This window comes from Trichomycterus rosablanca, chromosome 18 (genome assembly GCF_030014385.1).
Source record: "Trichomycterus rosablanca isolate fTriRos1 chromosome 18, fTriRos1.hap1, whole genome shotgun sequence".
Taxonomy (NCBI): Eukaryota; Metazoa; Chordata; class Actinopteri; order Siluriformes; family Trichomycteridae; genus Trichomycterus; species Trichomycterus rosablanca.
Genome location: NC_086005.1, coordinates 12,468,560 through 12,479,403, shown reverse-complemented (window position 1 = coordinate 12,479,403; position 10,844 = coordinate 12,468,560). Strand labels below are relative to the sequence as shown.

Genomic DNA, 10,844 nt, shown 5'->3' with positions numbered 1-10,844 from the left:
TTGGTGGACTATTCTCAGTCCAGCAGGGACAGTGAGTGCTGCTGTGTCTTATCCACTCATACCAGCACAACACACACTAACACACCACTGCATGTCAGTGTCACTGCAGACCATTGAAGAGCGGCATGAAAGGGGGCTAACAAAGCATGCAGAGAAACAGATGGACTACAGTCAGTAATTGTAGAACTACAAAGTGCTTCTATATGGTAAGTGGAGCTGATAAACTGGACAACGTGTGGTCTGAATTGTATCTAGGTTGTGGTGAGTGTTCCTGTAGAACATTTAAGATGAATGCTCGACTTTGCAGGTTAAAATGAGTGAGTTTAATTTTTATAAAGGGTTTAAATCAAGCCCTGGTTAAACTAACTGGGTAATTATATTTAGAAGGCTTGTTTATACAGAAACCAAATGTGTTTTTACTTTGTTTTACAGGATTGATAGAAGTGTTGGATAACTTGCTGAGGTAAATTATTGTTTTGTAAAATGTTTTATTTTTATTCAAGTTTCCTATATTTTATCGTATAATATAACATAATATCACTTCCAAAAAAAAAAATTACATAGAAATGGCATTAAAAACATTACATTATATTTAGAAATAATTATGAGGCGATACAAATTTCACTCAGAGATGTGCAATTGATCCACTTCTGTCCTCATAGATTCTCCCAAATAAGGGGGTCTTTCAGAACGACTGGTCTGCATTTTATTCTACATAACAAATTATTACATCTAAATTAACTTTATATTTTATCTAATATAATTAAACCGATATGTTAAAACATTATTTAAATCCGTTTTACTAAATCAAAGTTGTAGGCGTGTTAGAATCCGACCCCCCCTCTACTCCTGTGTTTTGGTTGAGTCCTGTGGTTACAGGAAGTTGTAGCAGCTGCCATGTTGAGCTGTGCTGCTTTGTTGTAGATTCTTGTAGGTTTTTTGCTGCAGGATTGGTGGAAGTGTGGATGGACATGGAGCCGAGTTGGAGTACCTTCTTATTTCAGGTAAGCAAACTCTTGCATGACTTAAAAACACACATGGAAACGCGGTGCTTTATCTCTTCAGCTTTTTTGAGATGAAGTTTGATTTTGGATTAGATAGATAAGTGAATCAGAGCAGTGAAGCAAAACAATGGTGCATCAGTCCGGACTCCAGCTGTGAGTGAGAGCATGAGGCTTAGAAACCCGCTTTATTTATTCACTCTTTTATTTTAATATCGCTTTTAACACATATTCACTGAGTATGTCTGACCTGAATAAATCTGACTCACTTATGTATTATGAGCAGCTTCTAACCACATGGATCAGCCCTTGGAATCGTCGTTTTTTCTGCTTGATTAGTTTTGTACATTAAACAGACTAGTATTCGTTCTTTAATACGTATTAATACAACAATTAGGAAGTTTAACGTGATTATTGTGGAGCTTTATTTGCTGCAAATTACACCGCTAAATGAAGCAAGTTCACCACTGATAACTTTTCCCTCTATTCCCAGCTCTGTCATTTCGATTCCTCAAATGGCGGAGTCGACTCTCATTCCGTTACAATTTCTTCGTGGTTTTTGGAGTCGATTCGACAAATGACTCTGATTTTGCAGTTTCACTCAGTTCGTGGAAGAAAAAGGCGGTTGGATAGAATCGATTTTACATTAATATATGCGATCCAAAACAAATTGTAGTTGTTGTGTTCTTTTTTTTTTTTAAAGAGTTTTTGGCGTATTTAAATTAAGATATGACTAATTATAATAAATACAGTTACAATTTATTTACCAAGGACTGTTGTGGAAACTTTATTTTAATTGAGAAAAAAAAAAAAAAAACACAAACAAGAATTTTACTCGACACAAGTCGCTGAATTAAACAAGCAAAACAACAAAACAATGATAACTTTTCCCTCGATTGCCCATTCTGTTCAAATTCATAAATCACCTAGACGTCTCCGAACCCGTTAACATTTGTCTTTAGAGTCGACACTATAAATCACCGATTCAACTCCGAATCAAATATGCAATATATATTATTTTTGTCAAAAGTAAATAAGTTAGCACATTCTCTATAGGGGACAGCCTTTTGCAAAGTTCAGTGCACAAGTGCAGATCTGTATTTGATTGTTCTGAGTCAAAATAAGTAAACATAAACAAAACTACGTTTTATAATGGAGGTCAAAGTGCAAAATAACCTACACAAGTGTAACATAATACAGTACAACAAATCAGTGCAAAGTACATGGTACATAAAGCATTAATATTTGAACAAAGAATTGTTTAACTTTCAGTGAACAGAAACTGTGCATGTATGCTTAACATTTTCAAACATTGATATTTGAGTCAAATGTGTTTTATACATTCATGTAAATCCCTTTTCAGCTATTAATTTGTATTAATATGTACAAAATTAACAATTATAACTGATATTCTTTTTTTTTCGTAATGAGAAATTTAACATTTGAATATAATTTCTATTATTTACTCGACTCTGAATCATTTGAGTCGACTCAAATTTTTATTTATAAATACTGAGACTCGACTCTTTAGAATCGACTCCTATTATATGAATTCACATTATCTGTGTAACCGCGGGTGACCAGAAATTTAACTGCGGGACTGCGGTGTTTTATTCTCTCCAAACACTGTTTTAATGTTTCTACTCAATATTTAAGCTTATAATTATAATAATAATAACACCGAGAGCTTAGGAAAACAGATTCGTGCAGACTTGTTTACTTCACTATTATTACTATTCCTCACTATTATAGCTCACAGATGTAAACTCCTGTTCAAAATGGTTAGCGTTTTTTCATACTCTTTTAAAAACAATCTGCTGCTGTATTTTAATATTAAAATTAGTTACATTTCACCTATGCACTTTTAATATTACCTTGCTTTTTTAATAGTTGTAGAAAATAACAGGATACGTGAAACACGTGGTAGTTTTTACCAAGCTTTTGCTAAAATGTGTAATAAACAATCGCATCGGTAACTTGAGATATAAGTTTAATAGAAAAGATAAAGTGAAGTGTACAAAATGTAACATTTTTATATCTTTAAAAATATTAACATCCAACCAGTAGTACAACGTCGGTTTAAATAAAAATGATATAATTGTTCTGTCATGATCATTCATGTCAAGTATTTTTCCTGCTTCAGAGCAAGTGAGCGTTTCACATGGCATTAGCGGTTAGCTTTAACTTTTAATACACGAATTTCTTCATTCTGTGCTTTTCTAACCACAAGCTAATTTATATGTATGAGAAACACGGCAGGATTTATAATAAAGTTGATTAAAAAGTTGTGGGTTTGTTTAGTACTTTTGTGTCACCTCATCATCACATTTGTTCATTCGAGGGGTTTGTTGGTTGATTGTTTACACTTCGAGCTCAGGGTGAGTTAGCCGCAAGCTAATGCTTTTAAAGCCCAAAATATCAAAATATTAAACACATACTGTACTTTAAACTAAGAAAAGCAGTAGCTAGCAGTCCATTATAGTTAAATATTACAGCTAAAAAGTCCTACTTTTATATTTGGGTACAAGCAAATACTATTTTGGTTAAATTGTTACACAAAAACCCTTTAATATGGTTCATACAGTCCATGCCTCCAAGTCTTCATAATTTACAGCCCCATACCATGACAGATCCTGGCTTTTGGACTTGTTGCTGATAACAGTCTGGATGGTCCTTTTTGTCTTTGGTCCAGAGCACACTGCGTCCATTTTTTCAAAAAAAAGACCTGGAATGCTGATTCATCTGACCACAATATACATTTCCACTGTGTGATGGTCCATCCTAGATGCCTCAGAGCCCAGAGAAATCGACGCCGCTTCTGGACATGGTTCATAAGGACATAAGGCTTCTTTTTTGCACAGTAGAGTTTTAAGTGGCATTTGTGCATGTAACTCTGTATTGTAGTGCTTGACAAAGATTTGCCAAAGTAATCCCTCACCCATGTGGTTATATCAGCTATTGTTGAGTGGCGGTTCTTGATGCAGTGCCGTCTGAGGGATCAAAGATCACGGGCATTCAGCTTAAGCTTGCACCCTTGGCCTTTACGCACTGAAATTCCTCCTGATTCCATGAATCGTTTAATGATATTATGCACTGTAGAGGGAGAAATATGCAAATCCCTTCCAATCTTTCTTTGAGGTACATTGTTTTTAAACATTTCAATCATTTATTTTCTCAAGCATTTGTTGACAAACTGGAGATCCTCTGATCATCTTTGCTCATCAGAGACTCAGCCTTTCCTGGATGCTGCTTTTGTACCAAACCATGATTACAATCACCTGTTGACATCACCTGTTTGGAATCACATTATTATTTAGATTTCTCACCTCATTACTAGCCCTGAATTGCCCCCGTCTCAACTTTTTTGGAATGTGTTGCAGGCCTGACAAAACATGAAATATCTTTAGTTCAAACTGTCTGCAGTCAAATAAAAGTCAAAGTAAATGTAAGGAACACTGTTTTTATTTTATTTGCATTTTCCATACTGTCCCAACTTTTTCTGATTTGGGGTTGTAATAAACAATAGTTGTCTTCATAATTTAGATGAATAAAATGCATAATAGTTTCCTCATTGTAACTTAAAATCAAAGCATCTGAAGGAAAGGGTTCAGAATTTGGCATAACACCAGTGTTGTAAGTGGTGTGTGGATCCTGACGACGATCATTTCTGCTGTGTCAGATTTCAGCACACCAGCCCTCTTTACATGGCACTGTGTGTGATATCTGAATGTCTGTTCTCAATTTAATCATCAAGTGTCTGCTTGCAGAGAATTACATCTTTTTAGCAGCTGAATTGATTCAACAATATGCATTCTGTTAACATTTATTTGAATAATTAAAGTGTTTACTAGGCTGCTCAGGTGGCGCAGCGGTAAAAACACACGCTGGAACCAGAGCTGGGATCTCGAATACATCGTATCGAGTCTCAGCTCTGCTTCCGGCTGGGCTGAGCTGCCACATGAACAACGATCGGCCTGTTGTTCCGATAGGGGTGGGATTAAGCCGGATAGGGACTCTCTCTCTCATAAATAATGCAATTACGACCTCTGCTGGATGATTGATGGCACCTGCACAGAGAAGAGAAAAGAGTGCTGTCAGGGTGTGTCACTCCGTACACAGTGCTGAGCTGCACTGCACTCGTCAAAGTGTAGGTGACAAGATGCATACGGCATGCTGCCCACGTGTCAGATGGGGTGTTGGTTAGCTTCGTTCTCCTCAATCAGAGCGGGGATCGGGGATGGTGGAGAGGAAGCATGACGCAATCGGGCAACTGGACGCGCTCAAAGGAAGGAAAAAGTGGAGAAAATGCATAAACAAATAATAAAAAAAAATAATAAAAGTGTTTAATAAAAGCGCCCATAGATACTTTTTTTTTTCCTTCCCCTTTTTCTCCCACTGTAGCGCATCCAATTTCTACCCGTCAATCATCGTTTCACTAATGCTGGTCCCTGCTCCTGATTGGGGAGGACGAGGCTGCTCCACGCCCTCTTCGACATGTGCACAGCAATCAAACATCTTATCACCTACACTTGACGAGTGCAGTGCAGCGCTGTGTACGGAGAGCCACACCCTCTACCGCACTCCTTTCCTATTTCCGTGCAGGCGCCACCGACCAGCCAGCAGAGGTCGAAATCACACCAGTCTGAGAGAGAGTCCCCATCCGGGTTAATCCCGCCCCTGTCTGAACAACAGGCCAATCGTCGTTCATGTGGCCGCTCGGCCTCAGCCGGCAGGTAGAGCCGAGATTCGATACGATGTAGTCGAGATCTCGGCTCTGGTGAACAGCGTGTGTTTTAGAGCTGCGCCACCTGAGCGGCACATAAATACTTTTATTTAATAAGAACCTGTTTAACCTTGGTTCATTGAGTCATGACACTGTTGGCTCACTTTTGATCGACCTTTATGGACTATAGATGCTTTATGGACTATAGAGCTTAACTCCCTGACATTTGGCACTGCTTTACTATTGCTTGCCAGTTATCTTGTAAATCTGTCCCATACATACAATTAGAGATGGAACGATCGATCGGCTATGAATCGGTATCGGCCGATTTTTAATCAAAATATGCTATCGGCGATCGGCCGATATTTCCTAAAAGTAGCCGATCCGATCGTGTGATATATAAAGACCATGTTAAGCTTAACAGCTCAGTGGATTGATCCAGAGCTACAAAGCACCAACCATCGCATCAAAATTCGTCAACAATCGCACAGAAACCATCGTGAAAGCTCTTTATGACCTAAAATAACATAATTAACCTTGTGCATCATACATACGATGTAATTTTGCTGATTGAAATATTTACTTTAAAAAGAAAATTCAACCCGGTCACATCGGAGTCGATTCTATCAGCACGTTATATAAACTCCTGGTTCACTTTGGTAAATCGTGAGCGGTTCTTACTTGTGATGTAGATGAGAACAGAAGACGTTACAGAGCCAATCCGAGGCAAAAGTTTATTCATTACCAAATTCGTTAGTTCCGGATCATCTGCTGAACTTTTAGAAAACTTTTAGCTCCTTAGACGGAACGAGTCTGACTCGGTTACAGATCTGTGGTAATAGCAGTTTAATTAAGCTTTTTAATGAAGCTTTTTAATGTAAGAGAGTCACACAGAATGTTCTGTAGTAGCTGGTGTTTATTTAAAACCACGACATTAATTAATAACAGTAAACACAGAGAGATAACTGAGAAGAGAAACTTACGCTTCGCGAAAAATGAATCGACTTGTGAATCACTTTAAGCGATACAATTAACAGATCATTTCTCTTAAAGGCACAAACACACACACACACACACACACACACACGTGCTGCTCCGGTTTATCTTTACTGTGAGGCTCTTTTTAAGGTTTTTTCAGACTGAACTGAATAACATTAAACCTGTGTGTGTGTGTGGTCAGTTAGACTAATGAAATATGTCTCCTGTGGGTAAAAAAATAATTGTTTGATGTACTTTATTTACTGCTAAATTTGCTATCGGCCGATATCCCTGAAAGGAGATCGGAATCGGTGCCAAAAACCCCGATCGGTACATCTCTACATACAATATACAGGGGTTGGACAATGAAACTGAAACACCTGTCATTTTAGTGTGGGAGGTTTCATGGCTAAATTGGACCAGTCTGGTGGCCAATCTTCATTAATTGCACATTGCACCAGTAAGAGCAGAGTGTGAAGGTTCAATTAGCAGGGTAAGAGCACAGTTTTGCTCAAAATATTGCAATGCACACAACATTATGGGTGACATACCAGAGTTCAAAAGAGGACAAATTGTTGGTGCACGTCTTGCTGGCGCATCTGTGACCAAGACAGCAAGTCTTTGTGATGTATCAAGAGCCACGGTATCCAGGGTAATGTCAGCATACCACCAAGAAGGACAAACCACATCCAACAGGATTAACTGTGGACGCAAGAGGAAGCTGTCTGAAAGGGATGTTCGGGTGCTAACCCGGATTGTATCCAAAAAACATAAAACCACGGCTGCCCAAATCACGGCAGAATTAAATGTGCACCTCAACTCTCCTGTTTCCACCAGAACTGTCCGTCGGGAGCTCCACAGGGTCAATATACACGGCCGGGCTGCTATAGCCAAACCTTTGGTCACTCGTGCCGATGCCAAACGTCGGTTTCAATGGTGCAAGGAGCGCAAATCTTGGGCTGTGGACAATGTGAAACATGTATTGTTCTCTGATGAGTCCACCTTTACTGTTTTCCCCACATCCGGGAGAGTTACGGTGTGGAGAAGCCCCAAAGAAGCGTACCACCCAGACTGTTGCATGCCCAGAGTGAAGCATGGGGGTGGATCAGTGATGGTTTGGGCTGCCATATCATGGCATTCCCTTGGCCCGATACTTGTGCTAGATGGGCGCGTCACTGCCAAGGACTACCGAACCATTCTGGAGGACCATGTGCATCCAATGGCGGTGCCGTGTATCAGGATGACAATGCACCAATACACACAGCAAGACTGGTGAAAGATTGGTTTGATGAACATGAAAGTGAAGTTGAACATCTCCCATGGCCTGCACAGTCACCAGATCTAAATATTATTGAGCCACTTTGGGGTGTTTTGGAGAAGCGAGTCAGGAAACGTTTTCCTCCACCAGCATCACGTAGTGACCTGGCCACTATCCTGCAAGAAGAATGGCTTAAAATCCCTCTGACCACTGTGCAGGACTTGTATATGTCATTTCCAAGACGAATTGACGCTGTATTGGCCGCAAAAGGAGGCCCTACACCATACTAATAAATTATTGTGGTCTAAAACCAGGTGTTTCAGTTATTTTGTCCAACCCCTGTATATTTGCTTGATTGTAGTTACTACAGCTTTAAGAATTCCTTATTCCGGTATCTAGTCACCCTCCTAACCTGGAGTCGATGATGCACAGGAATAGAATTTTCCAAAGATGCCTAAAGATCCTTGCCAAGGCTGACTCAGAGAGTACTTGCTGTCCCCGCTCCAGCTACTTTAGGAAAGCACGTTAGGAAATTGAGCCGCATGTTACATGACTGGTGTTGGTTTCACTTCATGCCATGTGTGAAGCAGAGGGAAAGCAAAAAGCAGACTGCTGCAAGCTGGCATTACGCCACTGATTACTTCTGCTGTGAAAAAGTTCTGAAGTTCTATAATATAAAGAATGGGAGTTTTATCATCGTATATTAATATTAATGTTTACAGGTTTTTGGATTTAAACTAAAAACGGTCACTTCGCAGCCCAGATCTCAGCAGTTGTGGGCTAATGTAGTACCACTGCGCAACACAAAACCCATCAGTCATGAACTAAAGTGGCAGCATGACCTAGTTCAGGGAGTTTTGGAAAACAGGAGCCCTAGGACCTCTAGTCCTACTGTTTTGGAGAACACATTTTTCCTAGCTTTTCCAAAGCCATTTCACATTCAACACCTGAGACATTATCATTATACACTGGCGAGGCATAACATTATGACCACAGACAGGTGAAGTGAATAGCACTGGTTATCTCTATCACTGCACCTGTTAGTAGGTGGGATATATTAGGCAGCAAGTGAACATTTTATCCTCAAAGTTGATGTGTTAGAAGCAGGAAAAATGGGCAAGCATAAGGATTTGAGCGAGTTTGACCAGGGCCAAATTGTGATGGCTAGATGACTGGGTCAGAGCATCTCCAAAACTGAAGCTCTTGTGCGGTGTTCCCGGTCTGCAGCGGTCAGTATCTATCAAAAGTGGTTCAAGGAGCCGCTCGGGTGGCGCAGCGGTAAAACACGCGCTGTTCACCAGAGCTGAGATCTCGAATACATCGTATCGAATCTGGCTACATGAGCGACGATTGGCCTGTTGTTCAGATAAGGGGTGGGACCAATGCCGGATGGGGACTCTCTCTCTCTCAGACTAGTGCGATTACGACCTCTGCTGGCTGGTCGGTGGCGCCTGCACGGAGATGGGGAAGGAGTGCGGTAGGGCGTGTGGCCCTCCGTGCACAGCGCTGTACAGTACTGCACTGCGCTCGTCAAGTGTAGGTGATGAGATGTTCGATTGCTGTGCACGTGTCGGAGGGGGCGTGGAGCAGCGTCGTCCTCCCCAATCAGGACCAGCATTAGTGAGAGGATGATTGACGGGTAGAAATTGGATGCGCTAAAAGTGGGAGAAAAAAAAGTGGTTCAAGGGAGGAACAGTGGTAAACCGGCGACAGGGTCATGGGCGGCCAAGGCTCATTGATGCACGTGGGGAGCGAAGGCTGACAGACGAGCTACTGTAGCTCAGATTGCTGAAGAAGTTAATGCTGGTTCTGATAGAAAGGTAACAGAATACACAGTGCATCACAGTTTGTTGCGTATGGGGCAGCAAAAGGGGGACCAACACAGTATTAGGAAGGTGGTCATAATCATTCGTTCTCTCAGCCTTTAAGTAATAATTTACCAGGCTGCACATATTAACATTTATGAGGAAAGCCCTGCTTGATGTGAACAGACGTATACCCAACCCACAGACATTGAAATGAACCAGCTGCATCTTCTCTATGCTTAATGCCACTTCTTAATGCTGAGTGGTTTGCAGGTTGGTTAATCTTGCAGAAAATGACTTGTGCAAGATAAATCTACACCAGTTTGGTTAAAGAAAACAAAACTGTGGAACCTATTTGCCTTTGCTGTTGTAATAAATTATCACTGGAAGAATTTTACTTCAATGTATAGGGTCAGTGGGTGCCACCAACTTGAGTCTAGGAAAGATTGTTGTTCTCTAATCTTCAATTTGCTATAAAATTCAGATGTGTGGTCGTGATGATGTAGTGGTATGGGGAATGACACACATTGCTGAGTATTGTTGCTAACCAAGTGCGTCCCTTTATAGCCTTCCCAGTCATCAGAACCAGATTCACAAGAGCAGATGGTAGACTCACAGTATGAATGTACAGCTGATGCTATTACATAGCAGTATCATGTAAACAAGGTTCAACATGGTAATGTTTTTAACAGCTAACCAGCCTTCCAGCTTTACGTGTAGATTTATGTACTTAACTTTGTTACATGTGAACCATTATAACTGGATTTTGATTCTTCTCCCCCTATGTTCAGACCAGCAGCGAATTTTCGCCTCTTGTTGCCCAAATTTCTGATCGCTCATTGCCTTGTGTTTACACCGACAGCGTCATCATTGACTGTGTTTGGTTGCCATGGTTTAATTGACACCAAGCAATTAAAAAAAAAACCCAGATGTTCCTGCTAAAAATACACCGATCAGCCATAAAACCACCTCCTTGTTTCTACACTCACTGTCCATTTAATCAGCTTCACTTACCATATAGTAGCACTTTGTAGTTCTACAGTACAATTACTGGTGGTGTGTTAGTGTGAGCGGATCAG

General features: G+C 40.4%; 1 protein-coding gene across 2 annotated transcripts in view; it reads left to right on the top strand.

The window, feature by feature from the left end:
- The first annotated feature begins 958 nt into the window (after positions 1 to 958).
- vezf1a (vascular endothelial zinc finger 1a) overlaps positions 959 to 10,844 on the top strand; it is a 68,606-nt gene continuing 58,720 nt past the window's right edge. For both annotated transcript variants that reach the window (XM_063014200.1, XM_063014199.1), the window contains exon 1: positions 959 to 1,004. In XM_063014200.1, coding sequence (XP_062870270.1) covers positions 966 to 1,004 — 39 coding nt within the window. In that variant the 5' untranslated portion in view covers positions 959 to 965. The remainder of the gene's footprint in view (positions 1,005 to 10,844) is intronic.